Source organism: Ursus americanus, chromosome 21, assembly GCF_024610735.1.
Source record: "Ursus americanus isolate L20-20 chromosome 21, mUrsAme1.1.p, whole genome shotgun sequence".
Lineage (NCBI taxonomy): Eukaryota > Metazoa > Chordata > Mammalia > Carnivora > Ursidae > Ursus > Ursus americanus.
Window position 1 is genome coordinate 44,155,656 of NC_142147.1, and position 24,586 is coordinate 44,180,241.

Consider the following 24,586-nt stretch of genomic DNA (forward strand, 5'->3'; position numbering starts at 1 on the left):
CTGTCGCCTGGAGGAGGGGACGCAAGGGGCCCACATGGGGGGAGATCAGATAACAGGCTTGGGGGGGGGAGGGTGCTGGAGGAGGACAGGGCGAGGAGGCTGGCCAAGTGACTTCAAAGCCCAGCCCTGCCCCTTCCACCCACACAGGGAGGGGCCTGAGGAGGCCGTGCAATCAGCCCAGAGATGAGCACCTACTGTATGCAGCACCTACTATGCGCCGGGTGCTTTGCCTGGGTCCTGCTGTCCAGGAGCTAGCCAGATGAGTCCGAATCGAGGTGACAGGTGATCCTGCCTGACCCAGAGCCTGGGGGGCCCCAGACATAGGGCAGAGTCTGTGAAGGAAAGAGACAGGATTGGCGGTTGTGTTGGATGCGGCTGTGGTGTGGGAGAGGGGGAGAGAGAGAAGTCCAGGACCAGGCCAGGGGCCTTTTCCTGAACATGGCCTGAGGCAGAGGTGGGGAGCTTGCGGAAGGGTGGGGGCCCAACATCAGTTTTTGCTGGGCTTGTGCTAGGGACTTGAGGGTGCAATGTCTTTGTAAATGCGGTAACCATAATCTCTGTAAGAAATACATTTTCCAGGGGCGCCTGGGTGGCTCGGTCAGTTAAGCGTCTGCTTTCGGCTCAGGTCATGACCTGAGATCCCAGATCCTGGGATCGAGCCCCGCATAGGGCTGCCTGCCTCCCTCTGCCTCTCCCCTCAGCTTGTTCTCTCTCTCAAATAAATAAAATCTTAAAAAAGAAATACATTTTCCATAACAATCAGTATACATATAAGTAAACAGAGTTTCTCGCAGCAATATTTACCCTTCCCACGTGTGATGTACTCTGACAAATCAATTTTTTATTGTATTTCATTTTTAAAAAGTGCTAATTGTGACTTTATCAATGAGTCACCCCCTGAAATTTGAAAACCACTGTTCTGGGTTCTAGAAGCTTGGGCTTATTACTGCCCTGGGGAAGTCAGGGAGCCCAGGCTGGGGTGACTGGAGGGGGGGACAAGGTGTGGATGTCTGGGGAGACCAGGGGGAGGCGGGAGGTGGAAGCCTGAGGACCCCTGTGGGCATGATGATGTCCTCAGGGAAGATGTCCAGGGCGGGGCGGCTGAGCCCGCGGCGGGAACGCGGCTGGAGCAGGCACTGCTGGGCAGCACGGCTGTGTGAGTGTGGGGCAGGGGTGAGTAGGCTGCAGGGTGGCAGGGGGCAGGCCCCCCTCTTACCTCTACCCCTGCAGAGGTCGGCCTGGATCTGCAGCACGGATCTGCAGCAGGAAGTGACACGTGGGTCCTGCCGCACCCGGGGCCTTGGCTGCGACTGCCTCTGAGGGAGTGCCCCCCCCCCCAGCCCCAGGGTGGGTCCGCGGCTGAACTAGGTCCTGGAGGAGCCCGACTCTTTCTCGTTCCCCTCCATCATCTTTAGCATGTTGGCTTTTATCCCCCAGGATGACAGCCTCAGCTGCACGTACTGTAACCACACAGAGGCAGGAAGAAGTGGCAAGGGCAAGGCCACCCGGTAGAGCTCCCTTGCCCAGAACTGGTCACATGGCTCCTTTCTCTGCGCAGGAATTTGCAAGCGCAAGCATCCGCTGAAGGAGAACCGGCAAGCGGTGGCTGGAGGTCTCTAGCTCGCCTCCTGAGGTGGCACCTTGCTGCAGCGGCAGAAAGATCAGGGTTCTGTCAGCCAGGGGCGGGGAATGGTCGGCAAGTAACGGCTCTGCCGCGTTAGGACGAGGGTGACGTCGGCATTCTTTACTAACGCCACGGTCCGGCGCGGGCCCGTCGTTACTGACCCCGGCGGGACCCCAGAGGGGGCTTCCGAAGCGCCCCGTGTGCCCGTTGGATGGATTATGGGGGAGACAAGGTAGAAGCAAAGGATCGGAGGATATTCACCAACTTGCGCCACGTGTTTTAATCTCGTAACGACCCATCGGGCTGTCAGAGGGGCCCGCTCCAGAGCCCGTAAAGCCAATCCAGAGCCCAGCTTCTTACCCCATTTCCCCATGTTCTCTGGGATTCTCCAGGGATGCTCAAGAAAGCTTAGCATCTTGCACATGAGGAAACGGGCTTGGTGAGGGGAGCTAATTAAAGATGCCTGAGAGGAGTTATGGTGGCTTCTTTGCACTAAGCATGGGCCTCTACGTATAATAATAATGTTATGACAATAATCTAACGGTTGTCCCTCTGCGCCAGGCCTTGTTCTAAGCACATCACACATATTAACACACAACCGAACATGCAGGTATGAAGCATTATACAGGTAGACAGAGTACACGGAGTAGGGACAGTGTGACGGGCAGATCCTGGCGTTGGCACCATTATGAAGAGGAGGAAGCTCTTAGAGATGAAGTGGTTCTCCCAGGTCGGTGGTTCTCGAGTGGGGTGATTTTGCCCCTCAGGGAACATTTGGCAGTATCCAGAGACATTTTTTGTTTGTCACAACTTGGGGGAGGGAATGCTACTGGCCTCTAATGGGTAGAGGCTAGGGAGGCTCCCCAGGACAGCCCCTCACACCCCAGGACTGTCTAAGGCAAAATGTCAATAGTAGCAAGGTTGAGAACCCCTGCCTTAGAGACGCTCGTGCCCGCCATCCCAGAGGCACGTATGAGAACGTTCACAGCAGCAGTGAGGAATAGTCCCCAAGCTGGAGATTGCACACTCGTCCATTACGGTGGGGCAGGGGAGCCTGGGTGGCTCACTCAGTTAAGCATCTGCGTTCGGCTCAGGTCATGATCTCAGGGTCCTGGGAGCGAGCCTCGAATTGGGCTCCCTGCTCAGTGGGGAGTCTACTTCTCCGTCTGCCTCTGCCCCTCCCCCTGCTTGTGCTCTCTCTCTCTCAAATGAATAAATAAAAGGTCTTTGAAAAACTGTTTTAAGGGTGGGGCAAATGCACGTATAGTAGTTTATTCATGTAATGGACAAAATTAACAAACACTAGCTACCTTTGTCAAAATGGGTGAATCTTGCATCAACATTGAATGAAAGAAGAGGGTCACAGAAGGATACGGGTTGTAGTCTTCCATTTATAGAAAGTTCAAAAGCAGACAAAGCCATATAGATAAAGTAGATAGATATGTACATGGATGCAAAACGCTGGGGAAAAAACCCCACAAAAAAACTACAAAAAATCAGGAGATCGATTTTCTCTCAGTAGGTTGGAAGGGGAAGGATAGGAAGGACCCACAGTGAGCTTCTAAGGGACTAGTAACGTTCTATTCCAGAACTTAGTTGGTAGACACAGAAATATTTGTTTTATTTTATTCATTTTTAAAAAAGATCTTCTTTACTTGAGAGAGAGAGTGAGAGCAGGAGCAAGGGGAGGGGCAAAGGGAGAGCAAGAGGCAGGCACAGGGAGCCTGATTCGGGGACTCGATCCCAGGACCCTGAGATTGTGACCTGAGCTGAAGTCAGATGCTTCACCAACTGAGCCACCCAGGTGTCCCTTATTTTTGTTTAGAAGTAAACACGCATACATACATGCAGTCGTTGACATGTAGGGTTTCCCGGGAGACCGACTCTGAGCTGGGATCCACAGCACGAGAGGACGGTCAGTGGGGAGTGTTCTCTGGGACACGAGTGTGAGGAAGCAGGGGGCAGGGGTGCTGGAGAAGCTGATAGGGTTGCAACAGGGGCCTCAGTCCATCGGATGGGGAACCTGGAACTGGGCTGGCCCTTCTGGGTTGTCCCGAACTGAGGCATGGAGCCAGGCTCTAGTGCCTCTTATTGGCCAGACACGGAATGTGGGCTGCCTCTCGGAAAGAAGCAGGAGCTCGAGCAAGATGGTTCTCTACAGCTGAGGGTCTCGCCCAGACGGACACTCAGCTGTAAGCCACGAGCCAGCAACACTCCCGGCAGCCGGTGGAAAGAATGCCTCCATTCTGAAGAGGAGATCTGGGTGGCAAATTAGAGCATCCACTCCACTTTTCTACCTAACATCAATAGGTAATGACAATTCCACAATAAAATTTTTTTTAAAGATTTTATTTATCTGAGAGTGAGAGAGTATGAGTGGGGGGGGGGCAGAGGGAGAGGGATGAAGAGACTCCCCACTGAGCAGGGAGCCCGACCTGGGGCTCGATCCGAAGACTCTGGGATCGTGACCTGAGCCGAAGGCATATGCCCAACTGACTGAGCCACCCAGCCGCCCCTCCACAAGAAAAATTTTAAAAGGGCTTTTTTTTTTTAATGTAAACTCTACACCCAACATGAGACTCGAACTCACGACCCTGAGATCAAGAGCTGCATGCTCTTCCAACTGAGCCAGCTAGGCGCCCCTCCACAACAAAAATTTAAAGGAAAATCTATTAATGTAATACTCCATATTAACAAATTACAGAAGAAAAAACACTAGATGGAATTCAACACTCGTTTATAATAAAACTTTTGTGATCCACCTAGAGATAAAAGGGAATCATCAACCAGATATAAGAAGACTGCCTGTAACAAATACCCAAGTTAATTAGAAAAATTCCCTGCAAAGAGCCAAGAGGAAATTTTAGCAAGTCTGCTGGGTGTAAGACCAAGCTGCAAAAAAATCAATAGCATTCCGACAATAAAAGCAATGACCAATTAGAAAGTATAATTCGTAAGAAAAGAGTCCATTCTCTCATACGTCAAAAAAAGTAAGGTGCATAGCCTAAATGCTAGGAAAAGATGTGAGTTCATTTTGGAATAAATGATGGGACTTAATTAAAGGATGACGGAAGTGACCTGAACAAGGAGACAGATACTATATCATACCGTAGTTAAGGTGAACGATTAGACCAGACATGAAAGGACAGCTATTGTCAGAGTCCACTGATATGAGGAGCCCAGAATAGGCAAATTTACAGAGACAGAAGGTAGAGTAGAGGAGCTGTGGGGGAGGGGAGATGGGGAGTTATTGTTTAATGGGTACATTAAATTAACTAATTAATTAAATTTAAATGCTTGTGATGATGAAAAACTGCTGGAAATGGACAGTGGTGGTTCTACAACATTGTGAATGTACTTAATACCGCTGAATTGCGCAGTTAAAAATGGTTAAGGGGCAACTGGCCGGCTCAGGCGGTAGAGCACGGGACTCTCAATCTCAGGGTTGTAAGTTTGAGCCCCATGTCGGGTGTACAGATTACTAAAAAAAAAAAAAAAAAAAGTTAAAATGGAAACTTCATGTTCTGTTTATTTTATCACAATAAAATAAAAAGCCTCAGGGCAATGACTTCTGAAGGAACTGTGCAAAAGGAAAAAAAATCAGATGTACATAAACCAATATGGATATGTGTACAGAATGTAATGTTGAGTGAAAAAAGCAAGTTGCAAAGGTACGTGAAGTACGACATCCTCAGTGAGAATTAGGATTCTCTGTGAAAATTTGGCCAGGTGTTACAGATACTTGAAATCATGGTAATTTAAACCAGGTATGAGTTTATCTCTCTCTTAGGTAAAATTCTGTTGTGGGCTGGTCAGGTTGGGCACGGTGGCTCTGCCATCGTCTGGGGTCTAGGCTGCTTCTGGCTTCTCATTCTGCCAAACTTATGACGCAGCTCTTGTCCTCATGGCCCACGATGTAGCTCCAGCTATCACATCCACCTTCCCAGAAGCAGGAATGTTGAAGAGGAGATGCAAAGGGCGTGCTTCCCCTCACCTTAAGGTCATATGTCAGAAGTTGCACATATCACTTTCCCTTACATTCCATTAGCCCGAACTTAGTCACAAGGCCACACTTGGCTACGAGGGAGCTTAGGAAATGTGGTTTTTATTCCAGGAAAACCTGTGACCAGAGATATGGAGGGAAGAGACATTGAAGGACATCGAGTAGTTAATCCCACACCGTCCATGACAGAGATTGCTAAATTCATCAGTTTTCTCAATATCCATTTTCCCTTTTAGTAATACAAGCCCCCAAGTTTGAGCTGGCCACCCAGCCACGGACTACATTTCCCAGGCTCCTCTGCAGCTAGATGTGACCATGTGACTAAGTTTAGGCCAATGGGGTGTGAGTAGAGACATTGGGCGCAATTTCTAGTTCATCTCCTTAAAAGCAAAGCCAATCTCCTATACTTCCCTTTCTCTGCCCCCCACTGGATGGGAAATAACAGTTTCAATATTTTTTTTTTTTAAGAGAGAGAGAGGGAGGGGTTGGGGAGGGTAGAGGGAGAGGAAGGGAGAGAATCTCAAGCAGACTCCCTGCTGAGCATGGAGCCCCAGGCAGGGCTCGATCTCACGACCCTGAGATCAAGACCTGAGCCGAAATCAAGACTTGAGCCGAAATCAAGAGTCGGACGCTTAACTCAGTGAGCCACCCAGGTACCCCCGGGGGGAGTAGCAATTTCAGTAGCTTCTTTGGACCTCGAGATTGACCTAGAAGGGTCCATGTACCACATGCTGAAGGTGGTAGAACTGAGAGATCAAGGATCAGAGCCATCTCCCCTTCCTGGACCGCCCACCAACCTGTAAAACGTTAGGTGGGAGATAAGCTGCCATGTCGCTTGGGATACAACAGCCCGTCTGCATCTGAATCAATATGGAAACTGATACCGGAAGTGGGGTGCTGATGGGAAAAATAGAAGTCTAAGAGGTGCGGCAGGTGGCAGAGACCAGCTGCGGTGGGATGAGAAGCTGGTGACTTTTATTAGGTCGGGAGAAAAAAAAACAACTGTAGAACTCTCTTCTTGGACAACGAGGTTAGCAGGCTGCTGTTCACAGGAGCCTGGCGCTCTGCGGTGGTGGGAAGCCTGCCCCTTTCTGCCTTTTTCCAATAGCCTCGGAAGAGGGATGAGTTCGGGCAAGAAGTGGCCAGTTTGTAAGCAGAGATGGAAGGAACTGCACTCCGCTGGGGGGTGCTTCTCTGCCTGTGGCCTCTGATCCAAAATAACTCGACTCCAGACTCTGGCCACCGAGAGAAGAGTTAGAAAAGCGAGTGCCCTGTGCTCCTGCCATTCAGATCCCTTCTCAAAAGCTTTGGGACAATGTCTCCAGGAGACGGTGGAAGGCTACCCCACTGCAGACTTCATATGGAAGATGCCGGCCTCACACTCAGATTACTGATGCTGATGGCTTCAAGGTCGCGGCCTTTCACTGGGGGAGAGAGGGTTGGGCTGTTGAGTCAGAGAGATAAAAAAGGAGGTTCGGGGGTGAGGCTACAAAGAACTGAATGGGGCACTCTGAAGAAAAGACTGTGGCAGGTCTGAGGCTTCAGGCTTTATTTTACTTATTTATTTATTTTAACATATTTTTTTAAAGATTTTTTATTTATTTATGTGACAGAGAGACAGCCAGCGAGAGAGGGAACACAAGCAGGGGGAGTGGGAGAGGAAGAAGCAGGCTCATAGCGGAGGAGCCCGATGTGGGACTCGATTCCAGAACGCCAGGATCACGCCCTGAGCCGAAGGCAGACGCTTAACGACTGCGCCACCCAGGTGCCCCATATTTTAACATATTTTATAAGTAGTATTTATTTTTTTTGAGAGAGGGAGAGTGAGTGAGAGAGCAAGAGAGTGCAAGCACGAGCCGGGGGGGGGGGTTGGCAGAGGGAGAGGGAGAGCTATCTCGGGCCTGCTAGGCTCACTCTTCTCTGCAGTCCCCTCCATTGACCCTTGGCCAAGGCAACCTTGTAGCCAAATTATTATCAGGCGGACCCCCCCCCCCCAAGGTGGTGAGACCAACCTGCAGTAGTGGCCTCAGTTATGGCCCCCAGGGTCCAGGACTTAGCCAGTTAAAGCAAACCCCATTAACCAGAATGATCCGTCCTAGAAAGCCTAGATGAACCTTTGTGTCTGGCCTGAGACATCAGCTTAGGAACAGCACCTTCTGGTCACCAGGCCGAAGCTGACTGGAAACACGTGTCAGGGCACAACACACAGGAGAATAATCCCAGAGGGGATGAGTGGGAGCCCTGCAAGCAAAGACTGCATCATTGTGAGGATGTGACATGCGCCCGTCAGGCAGGAAGCCTTTACAGGACCCCCAGGGGGGCTCTGCCCTGGGCCTCTCCACCCCAGGCTTGCCAGGCCAGGCCAGATGGTTCAGTTCAGGCCCTGTTTTCAGAGGGAGTGCACGAAGCAGGCGGTTCCAAACACTTTGTTTACCACGATGCCATTCCGTCCACCTCATGAGCCCGGCCGGCAGGTGAACGAATTGAGGGCCGGGGTCACCTCCTGCTCTCGCCCAGTCAGCTCAGTCAGCTGTGACCGGGTGGAGGGAGAGACATCAGGGGTAAGAGCAGAGTTTGCGTTCAGAGAGGTCCAACAGCTTAGAAAGGCAACAGCAGGCATCCCTCTGGTTTTTTCAGCTGGGGAGGCCGGCAATGCTCCCGGGAGAAGTTCTGAAAGACGCAGATCACCAATGTCTCTCCCCCAACTCTGATACCTCCCCAGGGGCCACAACCCAGGGTTGTGTTTCTCCTTTTTTGTTACAACATCAGTGTGGCTCATTTGGTAATCATCACTTTACCTTGTTTTCCCAAACTTTTTTTTTTAATTGAGGTAAAATTCACATACTATATTGTACTCCACTTCCGCTGTTTAAAAATGTGCAATTCAGGGTACCTGCCTCTGCCTTCGGCTCAGGTCATGATCCCGGGGTCCTGGGATCAAGCCCCGCATCGGGCTCCCTGCTCAGCCGGGCGTCTCCTTCTCCCCCTCCCTCTGCCCTGCTCCTGCTTTCTCCCTCTCTCTCAGTCTCTCTCTCTCAAGTTAATAAATCAAATCTTTAAAAATGTACAATTCAGTGACTTTTGGTACATTCACAGTGTCGTACAACCGTCTTCACCATACAGTTCCAGAACACATCGTCCCTCCATAAAGAAACTACTGTAAAGCACTCTCCCTCCCCCCACTTCCTCATTCCCTGGCAACCACTAGCCTGTTTTCTGTCCCTATGGATTTGCCTATTCTGGGCAGTTCATGGAAATGGAATCATGTCATATGTTGCTTTCTTTCATCGAGCACAAGGTTTTCAAGGTGTGCTCATGAAGCGTGCCTCCGTATCTCATTCCTCCCTCCCCACCTCCAATCCTTTTTCTGGCTGAGTGATATTCCTTTGTATGGCTATATTTCATTGTTTATCCATTCGTTGCTCGATGGACATTTGGGTTACTTCCACGTCTTAGCTATTATGAATAATGCTGCTCTGAACATTCACGTACGAGTTTTTGTGTGAAACGTTTTCAAGGCTCCTAGGTATATGTGTAGGAATGAAATTGCCAGGTCATATGGTAATTCTATGTTTAACTTTTTAAAGAACGTCAGACTGCCTTCCAAAGCAGCTGCACCATTTGACATTCCCACAGACCCGCAGTGTCTGAGGTTCCAATTTTTCACATCAGCACCAACATTCGTTATTTTCCATGCTTTTTCTCATAGTCATCTTAGTGGGTGGAAAGTGGTGTCTCATTATGGCTTTGATTTGCATTTCCCTAATGACAAATGATGTTGAACATATTTCCGTGTATTTATCAACCACTTGTATATCTTCTTTGCAGAAAGGAGTATCTATTAGTGTTCTTTGCCCATTTGAAAACTGGGCTATTTTTTCATGGTTGAGTGGTGAGAGTTCTTTCTATATTCTGGGTACTAGGCTTTCATCACATAATGATTTGCAAATATTCTTAATGGTGTCCTTTGATGCACACTGGCTTTTAACTTGAGGAAGTCCAATTTATCTATCTTTTTGCTTCTGTGTCTTGTGCTTTTGGTGCCATATATAAGAATCGATTGCTAAATTCAAGGTCATGAAGATCGACTCCTATATTTTCTTCTAAGAACTTTACAGTTTTGGCTGTTAGATTTAAGTCTTTGATCCAGCGTGAGTTGATTTTTGCATAAGGTGTGAGGTAAGGATTCACTTTCATTGTTTTACATACAGTCATCCAGTTGTCCCACACCATTTGTTGAAAAAGTGATTCTCTTCCCATTGGATGGTATTGATACCTTTGCAGAAAACCAATTGACTGTAGACGAGTTTTTTCTGGACTCTCAATTTTATTCCATTGATCTATGTCTATCTTTATGCCCAAACACTGTTTGGATTACCATAGCTTTGTACTAAGTCTTGAAACTCAAAATTGTGAATCCCATAATTTTGTTCTTTTTAAAGATCACTTTAGCAATTGGGGCCCCTGGCAATTCCATATGAGTTTTAGGATAAGTTTGTCCATTTCTGCAAAAAAAAAAAAAAAAAAGTTGGAATTTTGGTAGGGATTATATTGAATCCGTAGATCAATTTGGAGAGTGTTGGGGCGCCTGGGTGGCGCAGTTGTTAAGCGTCTGCCTTCGGCTCAGGGCGTGATCCCGGTGTTCTGGGATCGAGCCCCACATCAGGCTCCTCTGCTAGGAGCCTGCTTCTTCCTCTCCCACTCCCCCTGCTTGTGTTACCTCTTTTGCTGGCTGTCTCTCTCTGTCAAATAAATAAATAAAATCTTTTAAAAAAAATTTGGAGAGTGTTGTCATCTTGACAATATTAAGTCTTCCAATCAATGAACCTGGGGTATTTTTCCATTTATGTCTTCTTTAATTTCTTTCTACAATGTTTGATAACAGTGCGCAAGTCTTTCACTTCCTTGGTTAAATTTATTCCTATGTATTTTATTCATTTTGATGCTATGGTAAATGGAATTGTTTTCTTAATTTCATTTTCAGATGATCATTGGTAGTGTATAAAAATTCAAGTGAAGGGGCACCTGGGTGGCGCAGCCATTAAGCGTCTGCCTTCGGCTCAGGGCATGATCCCAGCGTTCTGGGATCGAGCCCCACATCAGGCTTCTCTGCTGGGAGCCTGCTTCTTCCTCTCCCACTCCCCCTGCTTGTGTTCCCTCTCTCACTGGCTGTCTCTGTCACATAAATAAAATAAAATCTTTAAAAAAAAATTCAAGTGAAGTGTGTATATTGATCTTGTATCCTGCAACTTTTCTGAATTCATTTATTAGGTTATTAGTTCTAATAGTTTGTGTGTGTGTGTGTACTTTAGAATTCTGAATTATTTAAAAATTCTCCACACTCGATTTTAGCCAAAAGGCCAAGAAGCGATTATTTTAAAAGTCTCGTTCAAACTTTTCATCCAGAAGGGCTGGATGCAGTGAGAGACAAAAGCATTTGCACAGAAAAACATTTTTATGGCATCCATTTGGGTTTGCATCTCGGTTGTAGCATTTCCAATTTTGCGCTGACTAGATTTTAGTTCTTTTATCTCTGCAGTAAGGGATTCTCTAGTGTCTTCTATGCGTTTTTCAAGAGAAAAACATTTTTATAGAAGTTAATGAGAAAGACATACCACGGGGCGCCTGGGTGGCTGAGTTGGTTAAGCATCTGTCTTTGGCTCAGGTCATGATCCCAGGGTCCTGGGACCGAGTCCCTCATCCGACTCCCTGCTCAGTGGGGATCCTGCTTCTCCCTCTCCTTGCAGCTCCCCCTGCTTGTGCTCTCTCTCTTTCAGACAAATAGATAAATAAAATCTTTAGTAAAAAAAAAAAAAAAAAAAAAAGGAATGCCCAGAGGGGTCACGGTGCCCGTAATGGGCCCTCCCCCAGCTTGCAGCTCTTGGAAGGAATCGCAAGATAGAACCGCATTAGAAGTGAGGCTCTCCATCAGAAAGAGAGAGCTGAGCGGTAGCTTGATTTTAGACGGTTCCATCCAGAAAGAAGCCTTTTCCTGCGGGCATTCTCGCGTGACCCAGGTGGTCAGCCAGCGTCCATGATGTTTGCACAGCTTAGGGTCCCACAGAGGACTCGTTTACATCTGCCAACGTCGCAGTGACGCCCCGTTCCCTGAGTGGATGGATGTCTGCTTTCCACTGAACGCAATCCATGCTGAGCAAGAAACAGTCCCCAGCAGACAGTGTCGGGTCCGGGCAATTAGGATCTGTGAATGCAGGAATCCAGAAAAGCCGGAGGCTCTTCTCGGGCAGCAGCAAAGCTCTGTGAAGAGCCAGAAGGTCTTGTTCCAAGTCCAAGTGGTAAGAAAAGCTTTCCTAAGTCCTTTTTACCTTGTCAGTCTTAGAGCTCGAGTTGACCTCCTCAAAAATACACATGCCTTCAAGAGAGTGAGAAGACAAGCCACAGACTGGGAAAAAAAATATTTTTAAAAGACGCATCTGATAAACAACTGCTATCCAAAATATATAGAGAACTCTTCAAACTCAATGAGAAAATGAACAATCGGATTCAAAAATGAACAAAAGACCGAACAGACATCTCACCAAAGAATGTATACAGATGGCAAATAAGTATGTAAGATGCTTGACATCATATGTCGTTGGGGAAATGCAAACTAAAACAACAACAGGCTACTCCTACACACGTGTGTGTGTGTGTGTGCGCGTGTGTGTGTGCGCGCGCGCGCAAAAAAGGTGGTTTGATTAAAGCATGGGGACAGGACCCTTGGGAGAAAGAGCTACCACTACACACCTTCTGGAATGGCCCGAATCCAGAACACTGACAACGCCAGGTGCTGACGACGGTGTGGAGCAGCAGGAACTCCCAGTCATTACTGGTGGGAATGCACAATGCGGTCCAGCCACTTTGGAAGATAGTTTCATGGATTGGGATAGATGTCCCTCTCTGGGGGTGGAATGCTGGTAGTGGGGGAGGCCGCGCCTGCGTGTGGGGAAAGGGATATACTGGATTTGTGTTTCCTGCTCAATTTCGCCATGAACCTCAAACTGCTCTTTAAAAAAGGTCTATTTTTTTAAAGATTTTATTTATTTACTTAACACAGAGAAAGAGAGAGAGAGAGAGAGAGAGAGCACAAGCAGGGGAGCGGCCGGCAGAGGCAGACTCCCCACTGAGCAGGGAGCCCGATGCGGGGCTCGATCCCAGGACCCTGAGATCATGACCTGAGCCGAAGGCAGACACTTAACGACTGAACTACCCAGGCACCCCCAAAAAAGGTCTATTTAAAAAAACTAACAATCAAACGAAGGTAAAACACAGACTTTCGCTAGTCCACAATCTATGCGTGCGTTTGCATGTGCGCGTGCGCGTGCGCGTGCGCGCACCGGGCTGGAAAATTCACAGCCACTGAGGGTCAGGCATTTGATTTTCACGAGGCTTATTAGCAAACTAAAACTGTTTGAAAACTCCAAAGGGGTATTTGCCTGTAGATTGAAGGTGGCCTCTCTTTTCATCTTGCTTCCTTTTCTCCAAAGGCTCCAACAGGCCGAAATTATAGCAAAAATCATTGTTTACAAAGCCTTGTACTTGTTTCCAATACCCTCACTGGCTGCAAAAACAAGAGAGTGTCCCGCGCGTGTGCACACACACGCACACACACGCACACGCGCACACCCCTTGTTCTTGCAGTAGCTTTCCCTGATCCGGATGATCTCTCTAGTGTATATTACAAGCATACAACATTTTATTCTTTTGTATTCTTTCAGGAGATGGTGTGTCCGACGTAGGCACAAGGGGAGACAGAGGAGAGGCGTGGGAAATCGGTTAATTACACTCAGGGGTCGGGGAGACAGGAGGGGTACCGCGCAGGGCCACATGGGAAAGACAGTGTGGCCAGGAGGCAGGACCTGGGGAAGGTTTAAGCCATGGCCTTTATTGGGGTTCCTCCGGAAAGGCAGGGCAGGGTGAACCGTTTAGGACTGGTCAGTGTGCGTGATCTCCTGATTCGGACTACAGGGTGCTCCCTAGTTGCCTGGCACTGGTCCCTGGGTGATGCAGCAGAGATATAGAGCCGGGATGGTGGAGGTCTGGCTCTGGATTGGTTCGTTTGTGTATCAAAGGCATTCTCAACCTGGGTTCTTTGCTGTCTCTAAGAATTGGCTAGGAGGCACAGTGTCTCCCCAGCCAAAAAGGTATTTTTTTAAAGGTTTTGTTATTTTATTTATTTGAGAGAGAGAGAGAGAGGGAGAGAGAGCACCAGCAGGGGGGAAGGTTAGAGGGAGAAGCAGGCTCCCCCCACTCTTCCCGCACCCCCTCCCCCCACCACGATGTGGGGCTTGATCCCAGGACCCTGGGATCATGACCTGAGCCAAAGGCAGACGCTTAACCAAGTGAGCCACCCAGGCGCCCCAAAAAGGCCTTTTAAGCTCCGCAAATGTCATAATATATAGAAAACAAACATATACATGTGTGTTAGTGTACACATGTATACATACACATCGATCGCTGATTTTTAAAATCATACACCCAGATGAAACGGCCGTCAAATACAAAGCCATTTTTCAAATTTCCCCTTTTCTTTGAGATATCATTGATGGATAACGGTGTATTATGAATTTCTCCCTTTTTTCCGCCCCTCGCATTGCAAGTTTACACAAATCCCAAGAAGCTAATTCAGTGCTGGGGTGCCTTGCTGGCTCAGCCGGCAGAGCGTGCGACTCTTGGTCTCAGGGGGGTGAGTTCAAGCCCCAAGCTGGGTGTGGCGCCTACGTGAGGGAAAAAAAAAAAGGAAATTCAGCATCTATAGGGTTAACATCATGGCGGGGCAGAGATTCCAGCTGGAATGGGTGGGGCTTCTGTGGCCTCCGAGCTGGCGTGTGTTTTTCCTTCTTTCCCCCTCTGGTTTATCTAAAGCCTTGATTCACCCTGGGAATGGGTTTAACCAGTTGTCTTCCCCCTTGGAGGGGAGAGCAAGGCAAACTTTTAAACTTTTCAGTTCAACTAAAGCCCATCTTTGGGGAATGCGGCCCCTTCCTCCTCCCACCCTGCAGGGAGTCACTACAAACTCACATTTATTGTCTTGGACCTCAGACTCGTTTGGGGGAATGTTTGCGCCTTTTCCCCTCCTGCCTGGAGGAAAGTGGAAAACACCACAGGCGTCATCAGGCTGAGGCATTTTCCTCACTGTAGCTGGTACCTGCGCAAGTCCGCCAGGTCCCCAAGGGTTGGACCCATCGTTTTAATCCCCTAGGTAACTTGTCCCTTTTACAACAGACAGCACCTGGGCTGTTTCAGACCACTGGGAACGAACTCCGTGGTCACCAGGCTCCAGGGTCTCATCACCCCTCACCCCTCTCCCTTTTCCCCAAATAATGTTGTGGCCGTAGTTGAGTCAGGATCGTTCTAGAAGTGCCACCGCGGCCACCACGGTGCATGTTTGTGTGTGCGTGCGTGTATAATCCCAGGACTACCCCACGCTCAGATATTTGCCGGAAGGACTCCTGAAACTCAGTTGTAATCCCACCTGAGATGTACCAGAGCGGTGCCGTTGTACGCACAGCTGGATCATAAGGGGAAAAGAAGCCGAACTGGAGGGTCATTCGCGGTGCCTTGGGTTCTCTCCCTCCCCCGAGGGACCGGGGTCATGCAGAATGCACTCTTGACCGGGCAACAAGAATGTAGCAGCAGGTGTGTGATGCCCAGGGAGGCTCAGCAGAGACTCAGCACCCCAGGGTTTCTCGGAGGGGCAGGGGGGTTAGCCCTGGAGGCACCTTCTTTCTGCCTGGCTCCTACCAACATTCCAGCATAAGCCATACCGTTTGCACAAATAGTCCAAGCGCCATGAGCCACGCTTATCAGTTGGGTAATGGTGGGAACACTTCCAAAATTCAAGCTCCCAGACGCCAGCTAAGGGCCAACCTTGCAACCAGGCCTTTATTTTTTTTTTTTAAAGATTTTATTTATTTATTTGACAGAGAGAGAGAGAGCACAAGCGGGGGTGGGTGGCAGGCAGAGGGAGAGGGAGAAGCAGGCTCCCCACTGAGCAGGGAGCCTGATGCAGGACTCGATCCCACGACTCTGGGATCATAACCTGAGCTGAAGGCAGATGCCCAACTGACTGAGCCACCCAGGCGCCCCAGCAAACAGGTCTTTTTTCTTTCTTTCATTCTTTCTTTTTTATAGAGAGACAGGTGGGAAGTGGCAGGGGGAGAGGGAGGGGGAGAGAGAGAATCTCGAGCAGGCTCCATGCCCAGAGTGGTGCTTGATCTCACAACCCTGGGATCGTGACCTGAGCCGAAATCAAGAGTCCGACGCTTAACCGACAGCTATCCGGGGGCCTTGGCAACAGGCTTTTCTAAGGCGAGGCCAGCTAGGTTAGCCCTTTGGGGCCGTTATTGAATTGACGAGACCATCATGATTTGGGTGGTTGTACTGTAGTTATGCGGAGAATGTCCTCAGACGTAGAAAACATACACAAAAGAATTTTCCCGTGATGCTGGAAATGTACTAATTGTTTCAGGGGGAAAAAGCTCTGTGCCATACCTACAACTTCTCTGTTACGTTTGAGATTGTTTCAAAATAAAAATGTATTTAAAAAAACAATATGGAAGAGGGGAGAATCGATGGGCATGTGGGCTGAGGACTGGCCGTAAGCTGATAAAACTGGTGCTGGGGAATAGATACATGGTTAGAACACTCTTCTCTCTGCTTCTGTATATATTTCGAATTCTCCATAACAAAATAAAACGAGAAAAAACCATGTCAGCAAAGATGCCTTCGAAATGTGGTTATTTCTGGAAGGCGAGGGAAATGGCACTGGAGGACACTACCCATTTGTCTTCTCGTGTCTCTTCTACACACGAACACACACTCAGAAAATGGGAAACACGGATAAGCAAAATAAATACAAAATCACCACGACCAGAGATCACCCCTGCAGCAACCCTGTAACACTGTAGTTAATATTCTTTTTTTTATTATTTTAAGTAAGCTCCATGCCCGACGTGGGGCTTGTACTCACAACCCTGAGATCAAGAGTCATATGCTCTACGGACTGAGCCGCCAGGCGCCCCTATAGTTAATATTCTTATTCTTCTGAATAGACATACATACGTATCTATGCACACACGCACATCCAGAAGGTAATCCAGGATGTGAATAGTTGTATGTATGTGTGTGTATAAAGTGGTATACACACACACACACCATATAACATATGCCAAAATTAGATTATATGGCTGCTTTTGCTAAGGCAGTGGTCTCTGCCTTTCCCTTCCTAGATGTTTCTCATATTCCTCATATCCAAATTCCCCCAGTTGACCCAAAAATACCGTCGAGAGCTGAATCGTCCAAACCAGTACCTACTCGAGGCCCACACACTCCATCTGGTCATGACTCTTACGTTTCTTTCAACCTGTCACAACCTTTTTTAAGAAACTGCCGAAACATGCTACCTCTGGGTGTGTGCGGGGGCTTCCCTGCCTGTGTGCTGCTTCTAGGGCAAGAACGGGGCGGAAGGCCTGCCCCCTCCAATGAGCAGTTCATCCTGGAGGACATACAGTAAAGGCAACGGCACGTTTCACGTGCAGCACATCAGAAGACCTAGAACGTCTAGGGGCAGCCAGCTGGTTCCACTGGTAGAGCGAGCGACTCTTGATCTCAGGGTTGTAAGTTCAAGCCCCACATCGGGTGTAAAGATGACTTAAAAATAGCATCTTAAAAAAAAAAAAAAAAAAGATGACCTAGACATCTCACTGACCCACCAGCTGTGAGTTAGCCATGACGCTGGACTGGTGTGAGGACAGCCTGATCCTGGCTCCCATCTAGAAAGTCACAGGCGTGGTGTCACCGTGACGCTGTACCCACCCCCGCTGTCTGCCTAAGGCTTTTGACCCTGACTGATAATCTTTGTCTGAAGCGATGACTTCCTCAGGGTTTGGGAAAGAATACTGTTCTCACTCTTCTCTTCTTTCTACTAAAACCCCTTCTCTTGGGAGTTTTCTTCTGCAGTTTTCCCTCCCCCACTGGGACAATTTGTTGCTTTTAAACCAAGGAGTAACCAGTAACGTGGTATTTCCTACTTCAAAGATCTGAGGCACTTTTGGCAAAATAATAAAATTTATTACATATGATCGGCAGATAGTTGTTATTGATATATTATTCTCTCCATGTTTGCGGAAAATTTCAAAATAAAAAATAATTTATACACCATACAATCACAGGGGTCCTTGAGAATCTGCACACATTTTTGAGCTGGTTGGCTCTCAGCTGTGAGACGTGGTCCCAGCCTTGAAGCTGAGGGGGGTTAAGTTTGCCACCCATGGTGGCTGGAATTTTCCCATCCATACGGAGGAGATGGTACTTCAGAGATGAGCGGCCTTCTCTAAAGGGACCGATAAAGCCCCCTGGAAGCAGAAAGGAGAGGAGACAGGGCAGAGGGGACTGGGGCTGAATCAGAGGGCCTCCGGGGGGAGGACTGCCCTATAACAGCAGTAGGTAGCTCTGAAGAAAGAACTTCCTTCTAGTACTTTCTAAAACCTGAAGAGGGGGCCCGGGAGGACCATCAAAGGGATCCTGGAGTACCCAGGATGCCAGGGAGGTACGTGCCCTTGGTTAATGAGAAGTCCTGGCCAATGGTCCCCAGTCCTGGAAGGCACCGGTCAGGTTGTTGTGCAAGGACAGCCCTCGACTAAGGTAGCCGGGCCCGCACCACCACACTGGAGTTGGTCACACGGGCTCCATAGTGACCAGCCCAGAACTGTGTGTCCTGGCCCCAGTGTTCGAAAGACACAAAGCGGACGCCCATCTTGATGTTGGAGAACACGTGGGTGACCTGCAGGTAGAGAAGGGATCAGGCGTGTTATGCCACAGCCTTCTTCTCGAAAGCTGAGCCTGGGGCCTTCTGGCTCAGCAGAATCATATGGTTCCTCGTCCTACTTCCTGTGCCCTTGAGTCTGGGTGGGTGGGTTTTATTCATAACCAGGAGCGTGGCGGAAGTGATGCTGAGTGACTTCCGCCGTGACTTCCAAAGCTAAGTCAGAAAAGGCAATGCAGCTTCTGTTGGTTTCTCTAGAACCTTCCTGGTGGAATCCTGAGGTACTAGTAAGTCGAGGCTGGCTGCCCCGAGGCGGCCATGCTGCGAGGAAATCCAAACCAGCCCTCGCAGAGAGAGCCCGCATTGAAGCTCTGGGACTAAATGAAGCCACCAGCTGCTGTACACACACACACACACACCACCAGGCCCTTCGGCTCCAGCCATTGTCTGAAAGCAACTGCCCAAGAGACGGGAGCCAGAAGCATCCCCAGCACAGCCCTCCTTATAGAAACCACAAGATGGAACAGATAACCTTCCCAGGCCCACCACCCTCTCCCCGTGCCCCTGCCAGAGACTCACCTGAAAGCAGACATCGTTGTTCCACTGCTGGATGGGGACGGGCATAGCAGAGAATTTGTCCAGGACAGTCTGGTTGGCATCTAGAAGTTGGACAAGGAGTCGGTACATACAGCCACTGTCGTGTCGGGCTCCCCACCTGCGGGAGGAGGGAGGCCTTGAAGGCTGGACATGCCCACCTCGTCTCTTTGGGTGTCTGCCTCCCTCCCCCCGAATGGCCTCCCCATGCATGCAAATCCAAAACAGCCCTCCGCTCAGTACAACCCGTGTCACCTGGGAGTCTGGCCCCACCACAGACCCAGTGACTCAGAACCTGCATTAAACGAGGTCCCCAGCTGTTCCGCAACCACACGCATTCTCGAAGCAGTGACCCAGAGCAGTGCCCTTAAGGCACCTCGTCCCGTATTATTAAGGTGACAATGGAAATTGCTCATTCTATGTGTAAACAGTGGCAAAAGATGTCAGTAATTTCCAATGGGTATGTTGACATTTTAAAATACAACTTTCCTATCAGTCATTGAAAAGGACCATGGGAGGGGCACCTGGCTGGCTCGGTTGGTGGAGCATGCGAGCCCCACATGGGTAGAGAGATTACTTAAAAATAAAATCTTTGAAAAATAAAACATAACAAAAAAAAGGACCACAGGAATCTAAATATATTTAGTCATGATGGGATACCCAGCAACATTAAAAAAAACTACACCACCACCACAAAAACATCCAATGTCCATCGACGGTAAATGGATAAATTACAGTATATTTACATAATAGATTACTATACAGCAATGAAAGCAAACTCATTGCAGTGACACAGAAATAGAAATCAATTTACAAACATGTAGTTGAAAGAAGCCAGATACAAAAAATATACTGTGGGACTCTCTGTACATACAGAAATGGACAGAACTTATCTATGGTAACAGAATTCAGGATGGCAGCTACCCCTGGGTGGGTAATGATGGGAAAGGAGCTGGTAACACGGATGCGTTCACTCTGTGATAATTCAGAGTCGCATCCCTAAAATATGTCCACTTCAAATGAATTAATTAATTAAATATATAAACTTAAAAACATGTACGCTTTTGATGCTAGAAGTTAAAAGTTTAACTCAAGGGTAATGGGCTGTAAAAATACACAAGTTTCTTCCCTCAGAGACCTTACATCATTCTACTTCTTAGACTCAGATGTCTGCTCTACTTCTCCCACACCATTCTGTCCTCGTGTAAAAGGGACATATTCTGATTTTCTTCTGCCCGGTCAACAGACTGCCCTTCCATACTGCGCTCGGCCAACCACATACCAAAATATACATGTGTAAACAGAAATTAAAATTTTTTCCTGTGACTATAAAGATCCAAGTGTTAACGTTTTTCCTTTGGGACTGAATTATTACCCAGTAGCGGCTCCCAGACTTGCCTGCAGACTGGGATCATCTGGAATGTTGAAAAGATATTGTATAGCGAAGAATGTAGCCTCGTCAGGAGGTGTGGGGGGCACTTGCTCTGTTACCGGGAGGTCCTCTCTGGACCCTTGGACTATTATGGCTGCCAGAAGTATCTTTGTTTGCCTGGGGACCTTGGGTCATACTGGATAGCGTACCAACGTGATTCCAGTGGGGGCTGGCTACATCCACACAGACGGTCTCACCGTGGGGGCTGGCGCTCCAGAAAGACCCAACAATGTGGCATGGGAAATGTCACGCAATATCAGCTGACCAGGAGTCCCAGATTCACCACGGGATGAAGCCCCAATAGAAATTCTGGGCAATGAAGCTCAGGGGCGCTTCCCTGGTCGGCAATATTCCGTGTACACTGTCACACGGAAGCCGGGGCAGGATTGCATCCTGACTCTGTGCCGAGAGCAACAAAAGCTCTGTGTTTGGTACTTCTATGTTTCGATGCTGCCCTAGCTCTTCTTCCCTTGGCTCATTTTTGATCTGTTATGTTTTCCTTATAATAAACTGTAATCACGCAATAGTTCAGTGAGTTCTGGGAGTCTTCCCAGTGCTTTACGAAGGTGAGGGTGGTTTTGGGGTCCCCCAGACTTGCAGCTCGTGTTGAAGTGAGTCTGGTCTTGGGGACTGTGCCCTCTGACTTTGCAATCAGCTCTAAACTTCTCAGATACGGAGACCCGGCTCTCATCCACGGGCACTCTGATTTAACTGGGATGGGGTGTGACGTGGGCACTGGGAGTTTTAAGTGTTCCTCTGTAATGAACAGCAAAATTTGGAAACCATTGACTATTATGATCAAAGGGCACACCGCTGACCAAAACAATACAAATATGTTACAACAGTTTGATAACTAACGACTAAATTAAAAACAATTTTATTGTAAAACATATCTCCTAATGAGATGGATTTGCAGAGTGGAGGTAAGTTATGGTGTCTTTAGTGAAAAGTGAATTTGGGGGCGCCTGGGTGGCTCAGTCAGTTAAGTGTCTGACTCTTGATTTCGACCAGGTCACGATCTCAGGGTTGTGGGATTGAGCCGCACGTCTGGCTCTGCGCTCAGACAGGAGTCTGCTTGGGATTCTCTCTCTCCCTCTCCATCCATCTCTCCTGCCTCTCTCAAAAAAATAAGAAAATCTTAAAATAAAAAAAAGTGAGTTTAGGGGCGCCTGACTGGCTCAGTCAGTAGAGCATGTGACTCTTTTAATCTCAGGGTCATGAGGTCAAGCCCCGCGTTGGGCATGGAGACTACTTAAAAACAAAACAAAAAGACCAAGTAAAAGTGAATTTGGTAAGGCTGAAATTTCAAGCAGTCAGTTGGCTTAACTCTCCTGGAGTCTGTACACCTGGGGGGGCCACAGAGCCTAGTGAGGGGTTTGCTTTTCCTGGAAAACTGGAGGACACTGAGAAAGGGACCAGACAAGGACAGCCATCCGATGTTGCCACCAGAGATGTGATGTGTAGCTGGTAATTTTAGAAGCAGGGAACACAGCTGCAGAGATCTGGAACTGCCTCCCTTGAAATGATCTGGGTCACATGTCCCGTGGAAAGTCTTCGCGTACACATACCCTCATTTCAAGACCATCACTCCAGAGCATAAGCTCTGCCGTCAGAGGAGTCTGGGCCTAATTCCAGGTCTCACCATTCCCTAGCTGTGCCACCAGAGCAAATCTCTTCCCCTTTCTGAACCTCTCGATTGCTCCCAAAGCTCTGAAAAATCTGAGGTCTTGAAATACACGTTCTCAGAGGAACAAGGCTCAAAAAAAAAAAAAAAAAAAAAAGCCTGAAAAAAACACAACTAAAACAGTTCACCCTTATAAAGCACTGGCTATGTGCTTGACACATAACCTTATCTTGTAAAGATGGGGAACCCGAGGCACACTGGCTTGCCCAAAGTCACAAAGCTGCAGAGCCAGGGACTTGGAAAGTCTAGCTCCAGAATGTCAACTTAGCTAACTGTCCTACACCGCGTCCTCTAACGCAAGGAGCGTGTCATTCACAGACAAGGCGAAGCTGGGCCAGGTCTTCCGTAACCGGATCCAATCTGGCATCTTGCAATCCAGCTCCATTTGGGAGTGAGGAGAGGGGTTCAAGGGTTCAGTCATTCACCTCCCCGAGCTTCATTCCTTTATCTGTATAAGGGATTGTTAGAGGCGGCCTCAGTGAAGTCACCCACGCAATGGTCACGGCGCCTGGTCAGTGTTTTTGTCATCATACTCACCAATCAGAGACACAAATCTCAATCTTGCCACTATCTAGCAGCTCTGGCCACAAACCCTCCTCCTCCAGGTCCAACACCTGCTTTTTGCGACACCAGCTAGGAAAGAGGGAGAAAGGTCAACGAGAACAGGCAGGTCTTCCTCACAACGGGCCTGGCCCTGGCGGGTCCAGGGGCATTCACCTGAAGGAAGACACGAAGCAGGTCTGCGAGGGGGCCCCAGGGACCGTCGACCTGTTTACCTCCACCACCCAGCCGTCCCCACCGTGCTGCACCATCCATTTCCGGAGGCCTTCTGTAAAACACAGGAGGCTAGCGCCAAGTTCCTCGCCCGCCCACCCGCCGGCGGCCACCTCCCACTGGCCGCGGGGAAGCCCCGCCCCTGCTCCGCCCCCCGGGCGGCCCGCCCCCCGGGCCAGCGATTCTCCACCCTGGCCGCAGGGGTTGCGGATGAGGTTGCGTCCGATCGGGCGGCGCTCGCAGAAGCGGCCCAGGAGGCAGGGTCTGCCGTCGCGGGCGGGGGGCAGGCAGCTGCGGACGAGCGGCAGCAGGGCGCCGTGGTCCCGGGCCAGGATGAGCAGCCACAGGGCCTGGCCGTCCACCAGGGCGCGCCAGCCCCGGCACACTCGGCGGCAGCACCCCAGCAACGTGCGCGGGGGCACGTGGCTCAGCACTACCAGGAGCAGCTCCGGTGGCAGTTGGCTCAGGTCCAGCGCCTCCTCGGGTTCGGGCTCCGGCGCGGGGACCCGGGCGGGCCGGCCCCGGGAGGCCGAGGCGCCCATGGTCCCCGCCCTTCCCGCCCGCCCGCGCCGGGCCCGGCGGTGACTGCGGGAGAATAAGGTCAAGGAGTCAGGGGCCCGCAGCCTCCGCGGCGCGCGCGCAGCTGCCGCCGGCCCCGCCCCGGCCCCGCCACGCCCCTGCCCCGGCCCGAGGTCCCAAGCCCCCTCCTCCCTACCGGTCCTTCCCTGCAGCCGATCCAGCCCGCCCCGCGCACCCGGCCCTGCGCGCTCTCGCCGGGGCCCGCCAGCCCCCCACCCCTACCTTGGATCAGAGCCAGGGCCCCTCGCCGGCGGGCTCTCTCCTGTCCCCTTGCGTCCCCCTCCCCGCCTCCATCCTTTTACTCGCCAGCCCCTCCCTTCTTAACAGCCAGCATTCTCACTCCCCACCCCATCCTCCCTCTGGCCGGCCGGTTTCTGCGCTCTCTTCCCTCTGGTCGCCCGGCGGCCCCCCACCCCCGCCCCCAGCCAGCCCCTCCCGCCCCATCCCCGTACTCGCCAGGCCCCCTTCTTCCCGGGTATTCCCACGGTGAGGAGCTGGGGAGGACTATCGAACCGGACCTGCGGCCGCAGACGGGGGAGGGGCGGGGCCGCCGGGATCCAGGGTCTGTCCGCACCGGCCGGCCTCTTGGAGTGCCCCTAACCCGGCCGCCGGCCGTCGGCCGCCTGGCGGGGACCAGCTGCCGTTATTTTGGTCAGACATCCGGGCGGGAGGCGTCCTATCGCTTGGACTGCTGTTATTTTGGTCAGGCATCCGGGAGGGAGGCCTCAGAGCCGTTCACTCCTTCAAAAATCCCCATCACCTTTATGGTGGGGCCACGTTATCCCCATTTCACCGGAGAAAACAGGTGGGGTAGGAGCCAAATGCGTATCTACTTGACCCCCAGAATGAGTGCTGTAGCCAGAAATAACACCGGCCAACGTTTACAGAGCGTCTTCCTACCAGTTAGGGTGACAGCCCCCTGAGGCAGGTACCGCTATGGACCCCTTCACAGGTGAGAAAACGGAGGCCGGCAGAGGCCAAGTGACTTGACCAGGGTCACACAGCTCGTAGGTGACAGAGCTGGGATTGGAACTCAACCAGGTTGGCTCTTGAATCCCTGCTTTTAACTTCAATATTAACTCTATCCAGTAAAAACAAAATGTAAGCCACATGTGTAATTATAAATATCA

General features: G+C 49.9%; 1 protein-coding gene across 4 annotated transcripts; it reads right to left on the reverse strand.

Moving 5' to 3' along the window:
* Positions 1-209: 209 nt before the first annotated feature.
* On the reverse strand, positions 210-23,482 carry FBXO27 (F-box protein 27). Of its 4 annotated transcripts, none has more exons than XM_087870761.1 (5): positions 23,068-23,482; positions 22,821-22,932; positions 22,641-22,736; positions 18,973-19,108; positions 210-332 (listed from the first exon to the last, which is right to left on the reverse strand). In XM_087870761.1, the coding sequence occupies exons 1-5, from the start codon at positions 23,417-23,419 to the stop codon at positions 252-254; spliced, it is 777 nt and encodes a 258-aa protein (XP_087726887.1). In that variant the 5' UTR covers positions 23,420-23,482; the 3' UTR covers positions 210-251. The 4 variants fall into 4 exon arrangements, with proteins under 4 accessions (XP_087726887.1, XP_045641649.1, XP_087726888.1 ...); XM_045785693.2 differs by lacking the exon at positions 210-332 and adding an exon at positions 7,220-10,132; XM_087870762.1 differs by lacking the exon at positions 210-332 and adding an exon at positions 13,978-14,344.
* Between the last annotated feature and the right edge of the window lie 1,104 nt (positions 23,483-24,586).

What these genes read in the sequence shown, in the direction of transcription:
- FBXO27 (XM_045785686.2), bottom strand. Translation starts at nt 23,419, where the DNA reads ATGGGCGCCTCGGCCTCCCGGGGCCGGCCCGCCCGGGTCCCCGCGCCG. An exon ending in CCGCAACCCCTGCGGCCAGG is followed by an intron (nt 22,933 to 23,067) that starts GTGGAGAATCGC and finishes TGTGTTTTACAG; the next exon opens with AAGGCCTCCGGAAATGGATG. An exon ending in GAGATTTGTGTCTCTGATTG is followed by an intron (nt 19,109 to 22,640) that starts GTGAGTATGATG and finishes CTCCTCCCGCAG; the next exon opens with GTGGGGAGCCCGACACGACA.